The following is a 23,552-nucleotide window of genomic DNA, read 5'->3' as shown; positions in this document are numbered from 1 at the left end:
AGGTAAAGGGGTTGGAGCTGTTAAAGTGTATGGAGCCTTCTTTCAGAGCGGAGGACAAAATCTGCTCTTTCACAGCATACGTTAAGAAGTTCACCAGGATCTTCCTAGGTTTCTATTTTGCGAGGTTTCTTCTAAAGGGATCCCGATGCACCCTCTGAATATCATGCAGCATATCTACCTCTGGTGAATCCTTTAACACTGTCCCCTTCAATAAAGAAATTACAAAACCCTTGATATCGCCCCCTTCCAGAGCCTCAGGCACATTCAGGAGTCTCAAGTTGTCCCGGCGTGAGTAATTTTCCAAGCGTTCGATGTCCTCTTTTAATTCTTTATTCTGAACAGACAGCTTGGTGACCTCCATTTCGGTGGTACGCATGGATTCTTTGATCTTAGGGATTTCTGACTCGATTGCCTCGGTTCTGAGGGTGACTTCATCCATTCTCTTGGCCAGCACTTCACAAGATGCCTGAATTGCTGCTTGGTTGGCCTCAGAGATTAAAAATCTGTTAGTCATTTTGTAGTGTAGCTCCTATTTTCCCAATAGGCTCTGCGCATTGGAATAGTACCTACAGCAGTAAAGGCCTAGGCCAGACGTTAACTAGGTCTACTACTGTCGATACTAGACTTAATTTTTGGGTTTGCCAGCTAAGCTCAGAGTTCGCTAGAAACTTTCTCGAATGTTCAAGGAAGGATTAACTCCCCTGATTAGACAAGAAGGGATTTAGTTTCTGACAACCATAGAACATGACAACTTTGCTCTCCCCTAATCAAGAGTCAATCTCAAGAGTCGTGTGAGCACAAGGCAATTATTTTACTCAGTCAGTACGTGCATTCTTAGTCTCATCAGAATGTAGAGAAAAGGAAGAGACGGGCGTGTTCAATAAAAAGGTGTTATTTATTGATCAGTCTCTTTTCTCATACATGAGAAATGGATCGATATTATTGCAATACTTATAGTTAAGTAAAGTGCATACATTAAAAGCAATAGTATAAAATAATACTGTAAAAACATTGATATGGTTTCTGAGCCATATGATGTTTAAAAATGATTAAAATATATTTACATACACATATACATTTGACTAAACGTACTCAACTGGTGTTTCTAAATACGCCTACCCCGTGTACCTGACCTAAGTCTAATGCGTGGGCGGGAATAGAAAGTTACAGTTTAAGTTAAGTTTGTTTTTGCCAAGTGAATAACTAAAGAATTCTCTGTGAGGGGTTATTCAGTTCTGTACCTGGAAGTTAGGATGAATGAGGAATGGTATCTCTTTCTCTGCTCTCGATATTCCAGGCTGCCTGCGAGGGCTGCCCAGAAGCGCCGGTGCTGGGTCTCTCGGCTTGAGATAGCAGCGCGTCTCTCAGCGCGTCAGGAAGGCGGGGCTGCTGCCAGCGGGGTCTGCTTCTGCTCTCGGCTTCGGCAAGTATGGCTGCTCCGTCTTGTCACCACGCGTGTGTTTGCATAGGGCAAGGTCGGCAATATTTATACCTTAAAGGTGCCGGGATTGACGTAAGGATGGACATAGGTACGTCAATAAAGATGTCATACGACTTGCTCGTTAGCACATTCTTTACTAAAGTTCTCTGTGAAATCAAAACAATGGCCGCACGGATTATCCAGGTTGTCATAGGTTTGATTTGTTATGAGAACGTCGTATGCCTTATCAGGGGCTGGAGGAATGTCGCTTGTCTAATTAGATCTCAAGCGTTATGACCTAATCAGATAACACGTTCCTGTGCCGTAGTGTGACTGCGTCAGATAACGGTATCTGCATCATGGGGGATTTCTTGCCTCATGGGCTGACTGTTAGTTAACTAGATAGTTAGTTTAACCAGAATAGGGTCAGGAATAGGGGGATCGATTCAGAACCTATAGAAATACACGACACCCACTCCACGCTAACTATGGTCATATCTACTAATCTATGCATAGCATAACATAGTACAACATACTATAGAGTATAGTGTATACCTTACCACCCCAAAATACATAAATGCATTTCGAAATTTTCAAATATACTGAAAAATTGCAGTCATATATATTGTATGCACTTAAGCTATGAATTAAATGCAAAAGTAAACACGCATTTTTATGCATTATTGCTTTTTGGTATATGAGTAGTACACATGAAATGGCTCTCAATATAGCTATACAGAAAGGAAAGTCTAGACCATTTCATCACATAATAAAATATTTGTGAACATACCAGCGGGCAGTTAAACTCTATGTAAAGTATCTAAAAATAGAAATCTTAGTTCTCTAGGAATAGTTTCTTACTTTAAGCAGAAGATCAGTGTCCCGGGGAAAAAAAAATATAGAAAAATATTTTAAGGGGCTTGCTGAAAAAAGTTGCTGTCCGTGAACTGGATTGTAATTGTTCATGTGACTTTATTTTTTAAAAGTTGAAGGCCGAATTCAGGGAACGCCGTGTGCGAGTTTACTCAAAAGTCTCTATTTCTGTTCCGGAGAGAACATCATGTCATTCAGGCTTTCGAAAAAACTGTCAACAGCTTCATGGGAAAGTTCCCTTCACAGGCTCCGTGCAAACTAATACCGTTACACAGAAGTGTGCCGCTCAGTGACATAGCACAATTGTTGCCACTAAGAAACACTTTCTGTCCTTTATTACTGACACATGCATGTGAATAGGGCAGGTTCCAAGTTGTTTTAAGGTACCCCTTTCCCAATTTCTCGTACATGCCAGCCTGTATATATTTTTGGCAGTATTGAAACCTGAAGGTTGAGATTGGAATATTTATGATTCCGTGGATTATCCATTCACTGACAGGTCGTTCTGACATTGTCAACGGTAATCTTTCTAGTTTTTCAATGCTCAAGATTGTATAATCAGCACCCTTCTGCGCCATACCGATTTGTCTATCAGTAAGGTTAAAGATTTGGAATAGTGACGTTGTGTTGATTAAACGCCAAGGCACATAGCCTGAACGCAGATTTTGTAACGTCCAGCCAAGCTGTACAATAGAACGCAATTGTGACTGACCATGTTGTAATAACAGTAAGTCTTGCGATAATATATCGATTGCTGAAGACACAATGCTGTCCAATGAAAATATTCTGGAGGACAGAGTCATTAACCCATTGTCCACTACAGAAAGTGATTTTTCCAAATTAATACGATCAATTTCACGTATTCTCTCTGCTGTTTCAATTTGAGTAACCTTCCAGGCCTCATTGTATGCTGCATATACAGAGGCTGCTATGAAACGCTTTTGACGCTGTTTGCGTGGTCCCAGTATGAAATCACGCAAGTCAGCACCATCAGTAAGTAAAGTTAGGTGTTGCTTAATTTCAGGCAGTGTGGAAGTTTGTAGCCATTGAAGGCATAATTTGCCCACACTGTAGGTTGTTATTATCCCTGGGTGATGTCTTTGGGGATATCTAGGGTCTGGCCTGGTCATTTTGAAACCCTGTGTTTTATTCAGGAATCTATCTTGACAGTTATTTGTATCTGTGGGCCAGATCAACCATTGTTTCCAATCAGGATGTGTTCTGTTTTGGTTAAGTATATGGTTTATGTCTATTTCTTCATCTGTATCAGAGCTATTGCTAAACATTGTTGGCTTTGGAATAGACGGGTTATTTAAATCTTTGATTTTGGCTAAGCCAAGACAGGTGGTTTGTTGAACAGTGTCATTTAAAAATATCATTTGTTCTGGGATCATGCAGGCTCTAAACAAAGCTTCTAAACCCTGTACTTGCCATTCTTTTGTACCCCAAACACTTTTCAAATCAACATTTTTGTCCCAATAATCAAATCCAAAAGTATTCATCTTTTCAAAGAATGTATCTGAATATATCAATTTTGTGTTGGTTATCATGGTTTTCATCCCTGTCTTGTTTGACAATTTATAATAAAATGTTTCAGCATTACTAGTGTTAAAACCTTGAAAGTATGATTATTTGTCATAAACGGTTCTAGAGCTCCCTTTTGGAGGTGTAGCACAATGTTCCCATTGATTATAATTTAAAACATTTCTTGGTTGTGCAGATTTATGCAAAAAACTGTTACCATAATGGTTATAGCAATACATACTATCATAATTTGTAGAACCTTGCAAATAATCATGTTTTGTAAATTTAGCAGACATTACTAAGTCAGACATCATATTGTTTATACTTTCAAAGTCCCAATCATCAGCAAATGAGTTTGGTTTTGCAAAGTCACTCAAGGAGATCTTGATTTGGTGTGGATATTTCAGGATCTCGACCGGACCATAAATTTCATAGTCAGTGTTGTCCCAGGCTACCCCACCAGGTATTGGAATTGCTGTGAAGTTGGCTGAAGAAAGTTCTGAAGAAAGTTCTCTTTTCTCGACGTGTGAAGATGTGTGTGGTTTGAGGACCAAGTTGATGTTCTGACTTGCTGTGTCCATTTTAGCATATTTTCCCTCAATGAAGCGTCCCAAAGTAAATACCATGATGAGCCAAAGTATGAGGATAAATGCACCAAAACCCACCCAAAATTCAATCCATGGAGAAACCAGATATGTTTCTTTCAGTTGTTTCAAAAGTTCCTTAGCTTTGTCTTTAAAGGATTTTGATGATGGCTGTGTCTTTTGTTCGCTGAAACCTTCAGAGGAATCATCGAAGTTGATGAAGTAACCAGATGCAGTTCTGTCAATTGTTCCAATTGGTTCAGGATTTTTGTTTCTTGCATTTTCACTTGGAACTTCATTGTAGATTGGTGTGTCTCTGCTAAATGTTTTTATTTGGGTTTTCAGAGGTCTTAGTTCTATTGCATTGTTGCATAGTCCTTGTTGTTCTTCTGTAGGCGTTTCGAATGTGATGAGCCTCTTTGATAGGACCTCTGTACTGGTAGCAAACCTTGGTGTTCTGCTACTTATTGGGAGTCCACTTGGCCTACCGTTTGTTATCGGCCACATGTTGTGGTTTTACCAGGTCGATGGATACAACTCGGTTCTCCTTTTTTCCAGCAAGTGGCGGTAGTACAACTGATCTTGTCCCGTTGACAGACAAGACAGGAACTGCTTTTCTGTAAGAAGGCCCAAATTCCTTCTTTACCGCGATCTTCTCCCTGACTAGATCCCCGACTTTTGGAATCCAGACAGGTCTTGCTGGGACAGGTGGTGATTCTTCAGTGGTTGTTGGCTGTTGTTTCAATTGTATGTTGCTCAGGTCTTTTCTTGTTTTGTTTAAGTCCTGCAAAATAGCCAAACGGTCTTTGACATCAAAGGTTTTTTCTATTACCACTGAAGTCTGACTATCAAGGTCAGAGATCAACATCCTAGTTCCGAATAGTAATTCGTACGGACTGAATCCCTTCAGAGAATTTCTTGGCAAGTTATTTAGACTACGTTGGACACTTATTAGATGTTTGACCCACCCAGCTCCCGAACCTAATATCCTTTCTATTATAGATTGCTTTCTGCCTTGGTTTTTTCTTTACACCGTCCCGTACCCTCAGGAAGGAAGTGAGAAGATTCCCGCTGGGCTGTGCTCATTTGGCCATGTTTCCCCACCCCCAGGCTGGATTGCCTGAGTGAATAAAAAAATGGTCGAACATAGCATGCTCTTAGCGTATATGCCATTTAGACTCGCAAATCTTGTATAACAGTCCGGACGTCAGCCGAGTGCTGTGGATCTACATTATAAGTGGAAACTAGCCTGTATATGTTAATCGCAAGCCATTCTTTTTAGTGGTGATGTTATCTGCCTTGATACGACGAGGTATTAAACTTTTTCTCTCCCCACTGCGATTTCTGTTGCAGTTTGGGCAGTTTTTTACAAACATGGTATGATGTAGGCTCATGCCTGGCCACCAGTACCGTGATTGTAAATCTTCCAGAGAATCTTTCAGTTTATGGTGTCTGAGACCCTCACCCATATGTGCGTCTGCGATTAACAAGTGTCTCCTGTCCATGTTTGGAATCACTCTATCCCCCACTCCAGGGATTCGAGCAAAAGGGACGGAGTTTGCATCGATTATGTATGTATAATTGAGTGGATAGTTGATCGGTAACGCTGAGCAGTCGCCTTTTGATGACGTTTTCACTGCCAGCAATGTTTCGCCGTCAATGTATTTTAATGCACGCTTTTTTCGATCTACGGGAGCCAGTTTAGTGGCTGCCGCTGCGGCTGCTTCAGCCAATGAATTCCCTACAACGTGAACGCCATCACGCTGATGACTCAGTGAGTGAGTCACGTGAGTCTTTGGTAGTTCTTTTTTCAAAAGAGCTACTTGTTCCCAGAGCAGTCTCTGCTTTATTGGTGCATCTGTGTCATCTTTGTAACCGTTCTGAATCCATGTCTGCAAATCGCTGTTATATGATTTGGCGCAGTAATATGAATCTGACACTATAAGTGTCGGGAATTCGCGATCCGCATTATCTAGCGCCATTTTCAATGCGATTATTTCAGTTTGTTGTTCTGAATTAGTTTCTACTGAGTGTGATTTTGTTAATAGAGGTTTTAATATACCTCCGCGCCACACTTCTTTTGTAATCTCACATGTGGGGTTGTATGCATGTTCTCCCCAAACGGAGGGTTGAGCATTTCCGTCTGTATAGATTATACAGGCGTAATGTCGTAGAGGCAGAATGTCGATTGGCAGAGGATACGTCTTTTCATATTTTAGATTTTTTAATTCTTCTAGTTCTGGATCAAAGTAGTAGTCTACTTTGTCCGTTGTGATTGAATTCACCCATTGTATCCATTCCGGATTCAATGTTGTTGTTGGTAAATTACACGGTGTTGTTAGTGCCTCAAAAGCTGATTCTGCTGTTCTGACTGTGATATGTCTACCGTCAGCTACGTCTTTTTCTCTAGCTATTGCGGTTTGAACTGCACGAATGATTTTTTCTGTATTACTGAATTTCTGTTCAGCTTCTGTGTACATGTGTGATTTGAATGCAATTGGTACCTTATCTCCCTCATTAGAGGTCAGGTATGTGAATCCGCATCTCCCTGGGATGACTCGGATCACAAGGTTGCGTGTATTATCACGGGTTTCTAATTTTGTTTTAATTAGCATGTCTGTTTGTAAGGATCTCAAAATTTCTGTGTGTGTTTGAGTCCAACTGGATCTTTTAAAGTCTGGTTTAATTAGATCGTAAAGGGGTTTCACCCTTTCTGCGTAATTTGCAATGTATGTTCTTCCGAAATTTAGGAAGCCTAAAATTGACTGTAGGTTTTTTAGTGTTTTAGGAGCTTGGATTACGGCACATTTCTCTAGGAAATTGTCTGCCAGGCTTTTACCTTCACTTGATAGCTCATATCCTAAGAATAGGACCGTCAGATGGGCAATTCTGGACTTTTTAAAGTTGAATTTGTAACCCTCTGCAGCGAAACCAAGTATTATGGTGTTCACCCTTTTCAAGTGAGTCTCCAAGTCATCGTCTGTTAAGTAAATGTCATCGACATAAGATAATGCTTCATCATCATATAGTTGTAGTAATTCTGTTACTCTCGCTGAGAATACCCCCGGGCTGTTCTTGTACCCCTGGGCTAACCGACAGAATTGTTTTTGAGTGCCATTTACTGAGAATGCAGTTAAATATCTGCTCTCTGGTGCTATGTTTTGACAAAAGAATCCATTGGAGATGTCCAAGGTTGTTTTGTATTTTTTGCGCACTATGTTATTCATTAGTGCAGCACTGTGTGAGTTTTGCACTGCAAAAGTTTTGCAACATGTGTTAAGGTGTCGGTAATCCAAAACTAGACGGTATGAATTGTCTGGTTTGGAGACCGGAAACAAAGGATTGTTCATTTGTGAGGTGCAAGTTTCAATCACCCCCTGGTATTCTAGCTGGTCTAGTATTTCATTTACCTGTTTTTTAGCTTCTTGCTTAATTGGGTACTGTCTTTGTGCAGTTGGTTGTGATTTTAACTGGATTTTGTGAGGAGGAGAATCCTCATCCCATCCTACATGATTTTTATATAAAGCAGGTGCTAAGGCCACTGCCCACTTTCTAGCAAGTGTATATTTTTTATGAATCGGGATTTGATTCGAGAAGGCAGGCATAATTACTTCTTCGCCATGAGGGCACTCCCTGACAAACTCTGGTGGCCAGTCTTTCTCAGCTAGAAGGATGTCATAGCCCTTGGAGAGGTTATCCCAAAATAGTCCCCTTATTTTCCTAGTCTTATCTCCCTCTATACGTAATGTTATCTCGTATATCTTGTGGGGCTTGCTAACTCTGGTATCTGCAGTTTCCACTTGAAGATATTCATTCGTGTCCACTGTCTCCAGATGATTCATAAGGACTTTGCGAGCTATGCTCACCTCTGCTGCGCTGTCTAGCATTGTCTGAGCCCACTCTCCGTTTTTCAGTTGTGTCCTCAGTATTCTCGGCATTGTTAACTACCTTGATACTGGCTACCTTCTTTTTTGGAAATTGTAATTTCTTTTTCAGTTGAGCAGGTTCCTTGTCTTTGGACTTGGCGTGCTCTTCTGATCGTCCTCTTCTTTCCGATTTCTGCGAGGAATTCTGAAAAGATTGAGAGGGACGTGTATCAATGTCTTGATATCTATCAGGTTTTTTAATATTATCCCTATTTCTAAGGTTATATCTATTCCCAGAGGGGTCACTCTGGGGTGACCTTTGTCTCGGGTTTGGAGATTTCTCTCTTCGCCTAGGAGACCTTCCTCTGGACTGGAATTTCTTTTCTTTAGGATTGGATTGTTTGTTTCCATCCCAGTTCTTTTTTGGTGAATTATTATTATTGTTAAAAAACATTTTTTCTGGACTTGTAGTCAGTTGCGGTTTTACTGGTATTCCACCTAGACTATCTCTGCCTAGTTCTTCATAGGATTTTTCTATGATTCTGGCAATTTCAGCTGGTTGGTCTGCTATATCTGTCTCTTTTAACCTCTGGCGGATCGCCACGTTCGCTGCTTCACCTTTTATGTTGGCTAGTAATATAGCCGAGACCTGCTTGAAGTCTTTCAGTAATTTCATACCAAGAGTTAAAGCAGGTTCTGGACCGTATTCATCTTGAATTTGTTTTAGCACATCTGGTATCACCGAAATGGATGGAACACCGTGCGTTTTTGTATAGATGGAAGCAAAGACTGTACCCCAAGTGTCACAGTTCTCTATGTGTGGTGCGATTCCCATTGGGAGACATATAGTCAGAATCCTATGTTTTTCTAATGGGGTGGTGTCAGGAAACACCGCCTCTATTTGGGTAATTTTCTGTGCCAACCAGAATGGTATTTGTTCCCGTTTAGCTGGAACTTTCCCTAGGCAGGATTGGATGTTCTGTGGTGTAATTTTATTTGTGTTCCCCTGGTGTGGGGTCAGCTGTGGTAGTTTAATCGCTGGCTGAATTGTTGAAGTCCGCATTACATACTGAACTAATTGTCTATGAATTTTTAGTAATTGTTTCAGCTGTGTTAATAATTCAGCTGCAGGCATCCTATCGATGTCTGGATGTGGTGTGTATCCGGCTAGGACCGGCCACGTTGCTCCTGGTCTTCCTAAAGGACCGAGCCTTGTAATGTGATTGTTATGTATTAGGGCGCCATCAAATAAGAGCAAATGCTCTTGGAATTTGAGTGGTACTTCCACCTCCTCGAAAGGAGTGTAAATGTCAGGAGGTTCCTCTACTTTGTAATAGTGGAAGTACTTTGTTACAGCATTTGCTGCTGGAAAATGTATCCATGTATAGTATACCTCTGTCTGCCGATATTCGTGTGCCTCAATTACGAATATGACTGTGCCACCTCTAGGTGTCAGTCCATTTTCTATAAGTTTTAAGGTTATAGATCTCCTTTTGGCGACCTGGATGAGTATTATATCCGGGTCTGCTGTGAGTGCTGTATTATCAGCTGCTGCTATTTCAGCTGCTAATCTAACTGCCTCTCTTTCTTCATCACTGTCTCCCATTTTACGGACAGGATGGTATTATGTTTATTTGCAGATCAGGTTTCTTTATGGAAACAGAGATTAGATGCACAATATTTTGGAACTGTTTTATCCTTCAACGTTGACTTGACCAAGAACCATACATAGGAGTTCCCTCCTGCGAGGTTTTGGAGGATATAACCTTTCACCCACTCCAGACGTCTTTGGAGTATTTGGGAAAAGGGGTCTGAGTGAGAAAGCACGACTGAGTTACTCTAAATGTCTTACGTTAGTTTTATCGCCCTTTCCAAACGCGTTGGGCGCCATGTAGTGTAGCTCCTATTTTCCCAATAGGCTCTGCGCATTGGAATAGTACCTACAGCAGTAAAGGCCTAGGCCAGACGTTAACTAGGTCTACTACTGTCGATACTAGACTTAATTTTTGGGTTTGCCAGCTAAGCTCAGAGTTCGCTAGAAACTTTCTCGAATGTTCAAGGAAGGATTAACTCCCCTGATTAGACAAGAAGGGATTTAGTTTCTGACAACCATAGAACATGACAACTTTGCTCTCCCCTAATCAAGAGTCAATCTCAAGAGTCGTGTGAGCACAAGGCAATTATTTTACTCAGTCAGTACGTGCATTCTTAGTCTCATCAGAATGTAGAGAAAAGGAAGAGACGGGCGTGTTCAATAAAAAGGTGTTATTTATTGATCAGTCTCTTTTCTCATACATGAGAAATGGATCGATATTATTGCAATACTTATAGTTAAGTAAAGTGCATACATTAAAAGCAATAGTATAAAATAATACTGTAAAAACATTGATATGGTTTCTGAGCCATATGATGTTTAAAAATGATTAAAATATATTTACATATACATTTGACTAAACGTACTCAACTGGTGTTTCTAAATACGCCTACCCCGTGTACCTGACCTAAGTCTAATGCGTGGGCGGGAATAGAAAGTTACAGTTTAAGTTAAGTTTGTTTTTGCCAAGTGAATAACTAAAGAATTCTCTGTGAGGGGTTATTCAGTTCTGTACCTGGAAGTTAGGATGAATGAGGAATGGTATCTCTTTCTCTGCTCTCGATATTCCAGGCTGCCTGCGAGGGCTGCCCAGAAGCGCCGGTGCTGGGTCTCTCGGCTTGAGATAGCAGCGCGTCTCTCAGCGCGTCAGGAAGGCGGGGCTGCTGCCAGCAGGGTCTGCTTCTGCTCTCGGCTTCGGCAAGTATGGCTGCTCCGTCTTGTCACCACGCGTGTGTTTGCATAGGGCAAGGTCGGCAATATTTATACCTTAAAGGTGCCGGGATTGACGTAAGGATGGACATAGGTACGTCAATAAAGATGTCATACGACTTGCTCGTTAGCACATTCTTTACTAAAGTTCTCTGTGAAATCAAAACAATGGCCGCACGGATTATCCAGGTTGTCATAGGTTTGATTTGTTATGAGAACGTCGTATGCCTTATCAGGGGCTGGAGGAATGTCGCTTGTCTAATTAGATCTCAAGCGTTATGACCTAATCAGATAACACGTTCCTGTGCCGTAGTGTGACTGCGTCAGATAACGGTATCTGCATCATGGGGGATTTCTTGCCTCATGGGCTGACTGTTAGTTAACTAAATAGTTAGTTTAACCAGAATAGGGTCAGGAATAGGGGGATCGATTCAGAACCTATAGAAATACACGACAATTTCCGCTTGATTTGTTTCAGATACCGTGAACCTGCTGGTGATCTCATCCTTCATGGCTAGTAATATATCAGCCGTGTGCATGAGGTTGCATCCGATTTATTTGTGATGTTCTCTGCACCATTGTCGGATGAGGCGGCGTGGTGTACTTGTTCTAGTTGTACTACATTCGGGGCGTCGTGGCTTTTTATTGTCTCTATTGGATCCATTAGGGTGTTACTTAATCCACCCCCCGAGCGCGGAATACCTGCTTGACAGGCTAATGCCTGAATGCACCATAACTACTGCCTCCGCTGGAGCTGGGGGCTTGTCTACGCTCCCTTCTTTAACGGAGTTCGTAGGAGTCATGATCGAGCCTCCTTGTAGTGGTGTGCTCATATCGCTTACTGCTATAGAAGCAGGGGTGGACGGAATAGACTGAGACTGAGCGAGCTGAGTGAGCTGGGTGGGTTGAACAGATAAGGGAGAGCAGGTGGTAGCGGAGGTGGAAACCGAGGTGGTAGACATTACCTTATAATAGGTTTTAAGTGAAGGGGTAACTTTGATATTGGCGGCAGCACCTTTGTCGTTTTTACTTCTGCCCTTACTTTTTATATTTTTCACACTCAAATATTCTTCTGAGGTATTCAACTTTGCTTTACCCCTTCTTGCACGCACCCTCACTTCAGAGACTGGGGGTGAGATACGCGGGGGATAGGTAGGCTTCCCCTTGGTTGAACCAAGCACTGCCCTGGCTCTCAGTGCGTATCTATTTGTTTTAATTAGGTCCAAACCCTCCTCTTTATCACTAGAACTTCTAAGGCTGACCTTACTGCCAACGCCTGCACCCTCACCAGACGCTCCCCCTACATCCATACAACCAATTGGAGCTCTAAATAGTCTTACCTCGTTTAACTGTAGGGGATTAGGTCCTTTGAAAGTACAGTCATGTATACCGTTGTACTGGGTTTTTGTTAAGTTGTCACCAGAGCCAAAAACCTTGTTACGACCACAAGGCAGGAAAAAAAATATTCTCGATCCCCTACCTCAGAATCCGCTTCACTGCAGTAGCGATTTGGAACTTTACTTTCGCTCCTGTGTACAGCTCCTCGCACCAGCTCTGCTCTGCACAGGCTGCCACTGGCTCTACCCCCAACGACCCGGAATGAGAGCAAGGTGAAGACGCGCCTCTTCCGTGTCCGAGACGCCTCCTCCCAGAGCCAGCGCCGACCTCTTTGCACGCCGTCCCGCTCCTGCTGACTCTCCTCACGGTCCCCGCCCGTCCCGAAGCTCGCTCCAAGGATCCATGGCGTCACGTCGTTCTCCGGGGGCATATTTCAACAAACAGCAAGTTTATTCCTTTGCAGGGGGGGTTGGCTAACGAACAAACTCGTATATGGGGTCAAAAATGTACCCGAAAGCAGGGATTAGTTATTCCATAGGGGGAGCGAGCTGCGGACGTTCAGCTGGCGGCCGCCATGTTCCTTTCCTTTGTATAATTTTAGCACTTTTACTGCCAACTCTAACTTACCCGTTCATGGAGGTCAGTCCCATGCCTAGCGCTGCACTGTTTTATGCCCTCCATGGAGCTCACCAGGAAGGACATTTTGGAATGGATTCCTTGTGTCGACTGCCATAGCTCTCGCCCTCCGTGGTGCACTCCAGTAATAACATTTTGGAATGGCTTCTTCGTGTTAACTGCCGCAGCTCTCATCACTGCGAAGCTAGCTTGGATTCTCCTTTCATAGGTGCAGAATCACCAGGTTTGCAGCCTCGTCGGCAGACCATTTACCGCCAACCAAGAGCCTTGGAGTGAAAACTTTTCTTTCCCTCTCAGAGGTTTTTGCTTGTCCTTCTGACACATCAGCTTTGTTCAACTACCACACCGCCCGGCCTGGGCAAGGCACCTCATGTGAGCAGGGACCCCCTTCCTATCTATGGGAGTTCTCATGATCGATCTCCGTCAAATGGGCCAAATTCTAGTCAGGGAAGCTTGACTCTGTCACTCCTGGTGGGCCACTCACCCCCCCACCACCACCACAACCACGGTTCTGCTGTTTTCCGAAGCCCCCATGGGGTTTGTACAATCAGGCTCAGAATTTGCATCAAGCCACCTCTTTTCTGTAAGGCTTCTGGTGCTGGTTGACTTTGCCACTGGATTCAAGCTAGCCTGGCTGATGAAGGGAGTTCCCCAGGATGCTTGTTTCCGGTTCAGGGAAGACCTGGCTTGGCAGTTCGGGCTGGACTGTTCCCATGAGGCACAGGGTCAAGACTGATTTGCATATAGCTGGGTCTGAACTAAGGTGGCGAAGTGAGCAAAAGAATGATGATGGATTCAACCCAGATCTGTGACTGGGGGTGAGTGTCTGAAAGTTCCAACGCTCCGTCCATCATTTCCTTGTGCTTGCTGGTTGACCAAGAGCCATTATTTTGCATACACTTGTTTGGGTGGAGCAGTGGTGCGTGAAGGCGGGCCGGATTGATTTCAGTTTCTGGGGATCACACAATCCATCATGGGCCTCTGGTCATTGGAGACCAGCTTCAGATCAGGCCGCTGTTTTCTCCAGACTGGGATATATAACTGTCAGTTACATTAGTCTCTCAGAGGCTGCAACCTTAGGTAATAGGGCTGTACCACAGCATTTAGAGATGGAGACGGCTTCAGTGTGTGGCAAATAATGCCCTCCTGTTACATACATTTAACTCACCCTGTGAAGCCCCAGTGGTACCCAAAATATCTCACTAGGAAGCGTTGTCTATCTTTTATGCTTCTGACATAAAGCCAAGACTGTTAATGTCTAGCCTTGACTTTTCCAATCAGCCAATGTGGTCCTGGTCAGATCACGTTACAACCCTGTGCTTCAATTTTCTCATCTGCCAAAACAGTATTTTTTAGAGTCAAGCTAGATGTCAGTTTAGAGCGCGGCATGAAAAAATAACATACTTCCTTGTTTTTAATTAAACACAAGGCACAAGTCCTAAACGAGTGCTGGTGTTCCGCCCACAGAAATACATACTCCTGGAGAGGAGAGCTACTGTACGTGCCGCTGCTCACTCCCGCTGCAATACTCCATGGGAGTGATTTTTTTTAAAAAAGTGGGACATTCACCCACCATTAGCCATTTGCAGGCTATGAATTTTTAACAACACACCCAAAAGCCAATCCAAAGCGTGGGAGGAGTCAGACCCCACAAAGTACCTACAACAGATCACCTAACAGCGCAAGCGCCGAATAGTCTCAACCTAAAAAGGCAACAGATGCTGTTCATTTGAGCTGTTCAATTCACGGTCATGGATGCAAGAGGGAATACCCGAGCCTAAACATCAAATGAAACCTTCCAGTGGACGGGGGATCCTTTCACCCAGTTATCCCTCCTGGCCCATTCACTGCCCCTATTCCGTTTGGTCCCCAAGTAGTATCTGCAACTGCCTTCTCTCCAACTGGATTTATGAATTTAAGAGCTGTTGATGCGCATCCCCCACCAAGTAAGGCCTGCCAGCATGAACGGGAGAGTTTATTCTTTTTGCGTCCTGCTGACGAGTGAAAGAATCTTCAGCTACGAGCTCTAATCATTAGTTTCCACTGTACAAAGTGTGGTTCTTTTCTTAATGACTGGATAGTTGAATTAGAAGGCAATTGAAATAATGTTCTCAAGCTGTAACTTTTCAGGTTGTTCCGTTTCTATCTGCATCCAATGCAAACAGTTCCTCTCCATAGAGAGCCCGAGGGATATTTTTCCATTCAAAGTTCTAATCAGTGGAATGGAAGAGCACCCCGCGTATATATTTGTAATCAAATCTCTTTCGAGCAAATACAAATTATTTAGTTTAATTCAAATCATGAAGAGAAATGGGCATCCCAAGACAAGTTAAAAGAAAACATTAATCCTAGTTATTTATAAGAGGCATCTTACTAATTTCGTCTTACCCAACCGGCAAGATACTTTTTTTTCCTTCTTTTTTTTGCAAGGGTCAAACCTTTTCTTGAATCCTTTTTTCCGTACTGATTACCAACTTCTCCTGCAACAATATTGTTTTAACACACATTTAATTTTCTCTGTAGGCCTACCTAACACTAATCCATAATTATTAAACTCTCAGGATTAAGAAGACAAGCAATATTTCGAGAGGCATTTTTAGGGGAGGGGCATGGGTATTTGAAGGGTTTACGAGGTACAGGCTGAAGAAAGTCGGGAGCCAGCACACACCCGGCTTTAAACCATTGAACCCCCCATATCAAGGGGCAGTATCCCCCTGGGATCACTTCTTACCTAGACCTATTTTTTTAATGCAATGTCCATATTGTGGTCAATAAACCTTTAGGGATCCCCTTATCTCTCTGTTTCTCCCATAGTGTTTTCCAGGCAACTAAATGAAAAGCAGATAGCAATTAGCAAAGCAGCTTAATGAAAGTGCTCCCTAGACAACGCTTCACAAAACAAAGCAGTGGTCCAAAGTGGAGTCATTGGGGGATAATCTTGATTGGACTTAATTTCACGCAGCAAAAAGGAGAGAGCTCCTGTATCATTAATTGCTGGGTGGAATTGTTTCACTGAGAAATAAGGGGGGGGGGCTTTAAGCTCTTTCCTCTCAGAAAGAAGATAAAGTGAAGTTACTTCTAATTTCCAGGTTCAGGACAGCGGCACGGTTAATATAATTTGAATGAGAGCAAAACACCCTTTCACGGAAAACTTTGGGCCTTATGATGGCCACTCTCATAGAAATGATTTGAATAAAAATATTTGGAAAAAATCTTTTTTTTATTTAAAGTCTTTATAACAGTTTTTGTGCAAAACAGAAGAACACAGCATTCCACCATCGGCAGCAGTAAAGATTTAACATCATACGTAAAGCCAGTCTATGTCAGATTGACCTGGACCACCCACATGTGGCATGTCGCCAATCCACCCGCACCCACGGGTACCTCTGGGTGAGCCACACAGTAGTGTAGAACATTTAATCAGGGGTTATAATCTTCGATATGACTCCCAAGCTGTCCATTTTTTACCCCATTTTTCATCCACGGAATAGCTTGGGTCTTTTGTAATGTATACACCCATATATCTAAACCCTTCCACAACTATTGGCATGCCACAGTTGGCCGGCAGTTTTGGTATTCCACCCATAAGTGGGTATATGTTTTTGGTATAGCCCAAGTATTTGCTGAAGGTTTGCAATATTTGCACTATTCTAGACATAGTTAGTTCAGGGTCTGCCCCGTAGAGCAGTACATCATCTGTATACAGAGATATTCTATCTTCCCAGGCATTGTCCCACCTCAGTCCTCGTCCCACCTCAGTCCTCTGATCACCAGATCCTGCCATATCCAGGCACGAGGGCCTCTAGAACCAAAGTAAAAATCTCGGGCAATACTGAGCAGCCCTGCCTGGTACCCCTGCTCAGTTCAAATATATTCAATTGACCTCCATTAACCCTGACCCTGGCCAGTGGTTGGATATACAGAAGCCTGATCCATTTCTTATACTGTGGACCAAAGCCCAATCTATCCAGGACTGCAAACTTGTAGTATGCCCGTTCAAGCATGTCAAATACCATTGCGGCGTCCAATGACATCACCAGTGTTTGTTCCCTTGCAATCCCTAGTGCATCCCAATAACCCATACCATCGATGGAGGTTAAGCCTCATTCTTCTATTTGGCATGAAGCTTGACGGGTTAGGATGGGTCAGGGACATTATCACCTGCTTCAACCGAGTTGCCAACACTTTGGCGAGGAATATGACCTCAGCATTTAACAACAATATAGGCCTATACGATTTTACAATAATGATAAGTAGTCGCTGTGACAAACTATGGAACACGATATTGGGAGGAGCTGCCTCCAGCACTTACCAACGGGGTCAGGGAGGTCCCACAGCACCCTGGCGCCAGTCAGGGCACAGACCGCTGAACTCCCTGTTGACACCACAAGGAAGAGGTGGCGCACCAGTAGTCGGTGGCACAGTGTGCCTCTGTGGTCTTTTTCCCCAAATCAGTTGTCGACGTGGGAACCATCCCTATGGCCTTTAAGTGCATCGCTTCAACTCGGAAAGTCTTCAAGAGGGCGTTCTCCATGGATTTTGGGTTGACCAAGGACAGATAGGAGGAGGGTGTCATGGGAGAGAAAGTGAGAGTAAAAGAGCGAGAGAGAGATAAATGACTGCCATTTGCACTGCGGTCCTCAGGCAGCATCAGTTTCCAGGTACAACAGGAGAGTGAGCCATTTAAAGGGAAAGGGAATCAGAAGGGTTCGAAAAGGGAAACAAATGTATCATTGGAGCATTGAAAGAGTAGAGGAGATGGAACCCAACCAGCGAATTGAGAAGCACCTTACTGAAGAGACATAACTATGCATCAGAGAAGAGCTCAAGAGACTTTGGATAAGGAAGGCAAAAGAGTCTCTCCCAAAGATAAACAAACACAACTTTCTTTTTGTCTTCGGTGTATCTCCCGCAGCTCCAGCAGCAGCCACCTGAAGTGCATCCTGCTCAACACCCGCTCCGTCCACAGACACGCCGTCGAGCTCTGGAACCTGCTCGACACCACAGCCCCAGACGTCGCCTTCCTCACGGAAACCTGGATGAACGCCTCCTCAGCACCCGACATCGCCATCGCCATCCCGGACGGCTACAAGATCATCCGGAGAGACCGCGTCAACCAGACAGGAGGAGGCATCGCCATCATTCACAGGAACACCATCCGCATCACGACCAACACCGACGACACCATCGCACCCGCCGAACACCTGCACTTCCAGATCCACGTCAACCCCAAGACCACCCTCAGAGGCACCCTCATCTACAGACCCCCGGGACCACGCACACAATTCAGCGAGGACATCGCCGACTTCATCAGCCCGCTCGCCCTCCCCTCAGCCGACTACATCCTCCTCGGGGACCTCAACTTCCACCTGGAGAACAACAACGACCGCAACACCACCACCCTGCTGGACAACCTCGCAAACCTGGGACTCAAGCAACTGGTGACCACCCCCACCCACCTCGCCGGACACACACTCGACGCCGTCTTCTCATCCAGCAAAGACATCGCCTTCAGCCACGCCACAGGACTCCACTGGACGGACCACAGCTGCGTCCACTTTACCTTCAGAAGAACGACGACCCACCACCACCAGCAACAGGTTGCCCGAAGAAGCTGGAACAAGATCACAGCCGACCAGCTCGCCGCTTCCCTGAGTCAGCACCCTCCCGCCAGCTCAGCGAACCCCAGCCAGGCCGCCGACAACCTCACGAAGTGGATCAGCAACTGCGCGGACGAACTCGCCCCTCTGAGGACCCCGCCCAGCAGACCTGGCAGCAAGAAAGCCCCATGGTTCACCGACGAACTCAAGAGCTCCAAGAAGAACTGCCGAGCCCTCGAGAAAGTCTGGAGAAGGGAACCAACACCGGACAACATGACCACCCTCAAGCTTGCCACCCGGAAGCACCACCAACTGATCCGCGCCACCAAGAAAACTGCATTCAAGGACCGACTGGACAACAACGCACACAACTGCAAGGAACTCTTCAACATCGTGAAAGAGCTCTCCAACCCCAACGCCGGAAACAACGACATCACCCCATCGCAAGACCTCTGTAACTCCCTCGCCTCCTACTTCCACAACAAGATCGCGGACATACACAACAGCTTCAGCAGTCAACCATCGCACACAACGACCGCAGCAACGCCACCCACCACCACCCTCCGCGCCTGGACTCCGATCAGCACCGATGACACCGTCCGCATGATGAACTCCATCCACTCCGGATCTCCGACCGACCCCTGCCCTCACCACGTCTTCAACAAGGCCGACACTGTCATCGCACCCCACCTGCGGGACATCATCAACACCTCCTTCGACACCGCCACCTTCCCGGAGAGCTGGAAGCACGCCGAACTCAGCGCTCTACTAAAGAAACCAACAGCGGACCCCACCGAACTCAAGAACTACCGCCCCATCTCGCTCCTCCCGTTTCCAGCCAAAGTCATCGAGAAGACCGTCAACAAACAGCTGGCCGCCTTCCTCGAGACGAATGGATCCCTCGACCCCTCACAGTCTGGCTTCCGAGCCAACCACAGCACCGAGACCGCCCTCATCGCTGCCACCGATGACATCTGAGCCCTGATGGACAACGGAGAAACAGCGGCCCTCATCCTCCTAGACCTCTCCGCGGCATTCAACACTGTCTGCCACCGCACCCTAGTGCAGCGCCTCAGCAACGTCGGAATTCAAGAGAAGGCACTGGAATGGATCGTCTCCTTCCTCGACGGAAGAACACAGAGAGTCCGTCTACCACCGTACAAGTCAGAGGCCACCGAAGTCATCTGTGGTGTCCCTCAAGGATCCTCGCTGAGCCCCACCCTCTTCAACGTCTACATGAGCCCCCTCGCGCCCATCGCACGCCAACACAACCTGAACATCATCTCCTACGCCGATGACACCCAGCTGATCCTCTCACTGACCAACGACCCCGCCGCTTCCAGAGCCAACCTTCACGAAGGGATGAAAGATGTAGCCGAATGGATGACGACCAGCCGCCTGAAACTGAACTCAGACAAGACGGAAGTCCTCCTCCTGGGCTCCTCGCCCTCCGCCTGGGACGACTCCTGGTGGCCCCCCGCCCTGGGCACCGCACCCACACCGACAGACCACGCACGCAACCTGGGCTTCATCCTGGACTCCTCCCTCTCCATGACCAGACAAGTCAACGCCGTCTCCTCGTCATGCTTCAACATCCTGCGCATGCTACGAAAGATCTTCCGGTGGATCCCCAACGAGACCAGGAAGACGGTCACCCAGGCCCTTGTCACCAGCCGACTGGACTACGGCAACGCCCTCTACGCCGGAACCACCGCCAAGCTCCAGAAGAGACTCCAGCGGATCCAGAACGCCTCAGCCAGACTCATCCTCGACATCCCCCGACGCAGCCACATCTCCGGACATCTGAGAGACCTGCACTGGCTCCCCGTCAACAAGAGAATCACCTTCCGTCTCCTCACCCACGCACACAAAGCCCTACACGACCAAGGCCCGAGCTACCTCAACAACCGCATCAACTTCTACGCTCCCAAACGCCACCTCCGATCAGCCAGTCACGCCCTCGCCGCCGTCCCCCGCATCCGAAGATCGACAACAGGAGGAAGGTCCTTCTCCCACCTGGCCGCCAAGACCTGGAACTCCCTCCCGACCGACCTGCGCCTGACCCAAGACCACCTTTCCTTCAGGAAGAAGCTCAAGACCTGGCTGTTCGAGCAGTAGCACCCCCCCCCCCCCCAAGCGCCTTGAGACCCTCCGGGTAAGTAGTGCGCTATATAAATGTCCATGATTGATTGATTGATCTCCCCAGTCACTAATATCGGCGAAGAATTTAGATTCTGGCCTGCCCTAATCTCCGGACTTCCATATATTTGGATGTAAGACAACCCTGAGTGCAAAAGACATGACTATGTGGAAATATTTCTAATCTGTGGAGTATATAGTACTTGATATCTGGCAGCATAGCACACTCACACACGTATATTAGCTTGTGTGGAATTTGGAAATGAGGCACGCCCCTCACTTTAGCTAGAGAAAGAAAACATAAAGCTTAATGCAGATATCAAATGTAAATCCGCATTGTGATAGTGGTGATTTATTTAACGAGGGATGACTGGTACATGTGCCATCACCATTGGGTCAATAAGGAGGAGTTTTGAAAAAGAAAAAAAAAGAAATAAATAAGGCATGCAATACTGATTAGGCGGGAAGCAGCGTTTACAATGATGTGGTTACCACGCAGGTAGGTAACAACGCGGTTGTTACAACGACCGCGTTGTTACCACACGTGGCTTTACATCGCAAGTCGTTTCTACGACTTGCGCTAGGTGGCGTGCAACACCAGGGAATGTGTTGGATTTTAAGTCCTAACACATTCCCTGCTGTTGCACTAACTGGATTAGGAATAGTTATTTATACTATTCCTAAATCCATGCGATGTAACGCATGGTAACAACGTGGTCATTGTAACGACCGCGTTGTAACCTACTGGGTGGTATTTGCTTGCCTTGTCTTCATATATACTGATTAGGCATGTTCAAAATCATGTCTATTTTCATGAAATTTAGAAAAGTTGCAAAATAATGTGTGAAATTTCATTTTTAGAATGAAATATGTGAAGCTATAAAACTACTCTTTTATAAAAGCGTGTACTTCGCATTCAAAAACTGTTGTGAGACCCCAGCAGGAGAGTGGTTCGAGCAGAAAAGGTCTCCTGGGCCCACCTATTTTATACCAACGCGCATGCAATGTGCTAATACACATTTCTGGATAGTTTGCAAATTTCCAATAACTTGAAATTAGGAAATTAAGGGAATGTCACTGACAGAATAAAAATGTCAACAATGCCTAATACTCATGCAACTCCAAGATGTTGCTGTTTAAGAGGTTTTATCAGTCAAACTTGAACATGGGTGTTTCATCACACTGCTAATTGTATTTCAAAATGCCCCTGAGATCAGATGAAAGAAGAGGGTTGAGATATTTTAAATGTTATTTGTTGATAACAAAGGGGCATCGCCTGGGATCAAAAAACGCAGCAATATTTGACGATTTATGCTATTCAAAGCGAGGGGCAAGTACATGGTCAGTATGATGTCTGCAGCATTTATTGTTATAATGAAAATGAGGACCATGGTTTCTTAGTGAATATTAATCATCTCTATTGATGTAAAATGATATGTTTATTTTTAAACATCTTTATATCATATGTTCAAAGTTTCATTTTACATAGCGAGCTGGGTTTAAAGTAGTTTGTATTTATAAATATGTATTATTGTGGTGTGGGGATGAAAGTTTAAATGTTTTCTCAGTTAACTATGGCGATAGAGTTTACTGTACACTGGAGAACATTAAATTAAGAATTTTCTGTTAGCCTATCTGACACGCAAACATAGTGCACTTTGTGTCCTTTTCTCCCTATTTTCAAACCATCATGTGCCATTTTATTTTATGCATGTATTTATTTATTTTAGTTGTTTATAGCGCCGGCTAGACCAGAGGGTATCGAAACACTTTACAAGACTTAGCAGTGATAGAAGGATTCACAGTTGACGCAGTGTAATGTGTCTCGCTCTCTTGCCGCCACAACTGCAGATGTTCTGGTCCACCGCCTCAGGTGCAACCACTGTGGATGTGACCAGAAGTGTCTTGAATTTCACATCTCTTGTCCTGTTTGAGATCCATTGTGACAGACTTTCCATTTTTTCATCTTCTCCAGTTCTCCCAGCTCATTAAAATCCTCCAGACCTTGGGTCCAGAGAAGTTCCCACTGGTGGACCAGTCGTTCTTCCCCAGTCACCGGCAAATGGTAAGCACTGAAGTCTTCTTATTTCACAGTTTGAAAGCCAGGAGGGGCACCTCAGAGCCGCTGGTCTAGGAAATGTTTGCTAAAAGCCATGTCCTTTGCAAAAGATGGGAGCCAGACCAATGCCTCAAACTGTGACTGCTGGCGTTTAAAACAAAGCATGAAATGTGCCACTTCTCTCTATCAATGTTGGCATACTCAGCTAACTCTCCAGAAAGTGAATGGTCAAGTCTATAATGTGTCCACAGAATGATGCTGGTTATAAGGATAACAAGAAAAAAACAAGTCTCCACTCACGTCTCACCTCATTACACCCCCTTGAGTCTACTCACTTACAGGGTGCTTGTAAATAGGAAGAGAGTGACTTAAAAGTGTATGTAGAGCGCGTTCTGTAGCATGTTTAGATCAGGTGGAGGCGTGGATGGCACTGATATACGTCACTTCCGGAGGGGAAGGTATATCCCCACATAATGGTAGTATTTGTAGTTTGAGGGCAGGCGAGCTGCGTTGTTGGGCAGAGGGAGGCTATTGTGGCCCCTGTTTCTGCTGGCACCCCAGCAGTTCTGTTCTCTCTTCCCACCAGCAGCATCTGGCCATTGCAGTTCCCTGTAGCGTATACCATGTCGTTTTGCGCAGAACCTGAAATGACCAGTTCTCTTTCAGTCTTCTGTAGTTTATGTGCGGTGATGGGAGGCCAAATGAATGTA

At 44.9% G+C, this 23,552-nt stretch overlaps 1 protein-coding gene across 1 annotated transcript in view; it reads left to right on the top strand.

Moving 5' to 3' along the window:
- SYN3 (synapsin III) overlaps positions 1-23,552 on the top strand; it is a 1,149,796-nt gene that overhangs the window by 529,832 nt on the left and 596,412 nt on the right. The window contains exon 6 of the mRNA XM_078653521.1: positions 22,759-22,848. Coding sequence (XP_078509647.1) covers positions 22,759-22,848 — 90 coding nt within the window. The remainder of the gene's footprint in view (positions 1-22,758; positions 22,849-23,552) is intronic.

Source organism: Lissotriton helveticus, chromosome 1_1, assembly GCF_964261635.1.
Source record: "Lissotriton helveticus chromosome 1_1, aLisHel1.1, whole genome shotgun sequence".
Lineage (NCBI taxonomy): Eukaryota > Metazoa > Chordata > Amphibia > Caudata > Salamandridae > Lissotriton > Lissotriton helveticus.
The sequence above is the reverse complement of the archived record's forward strand: the minus strand, read 5'-3'. Positions and strand labels throughout refer to the sequence as shown.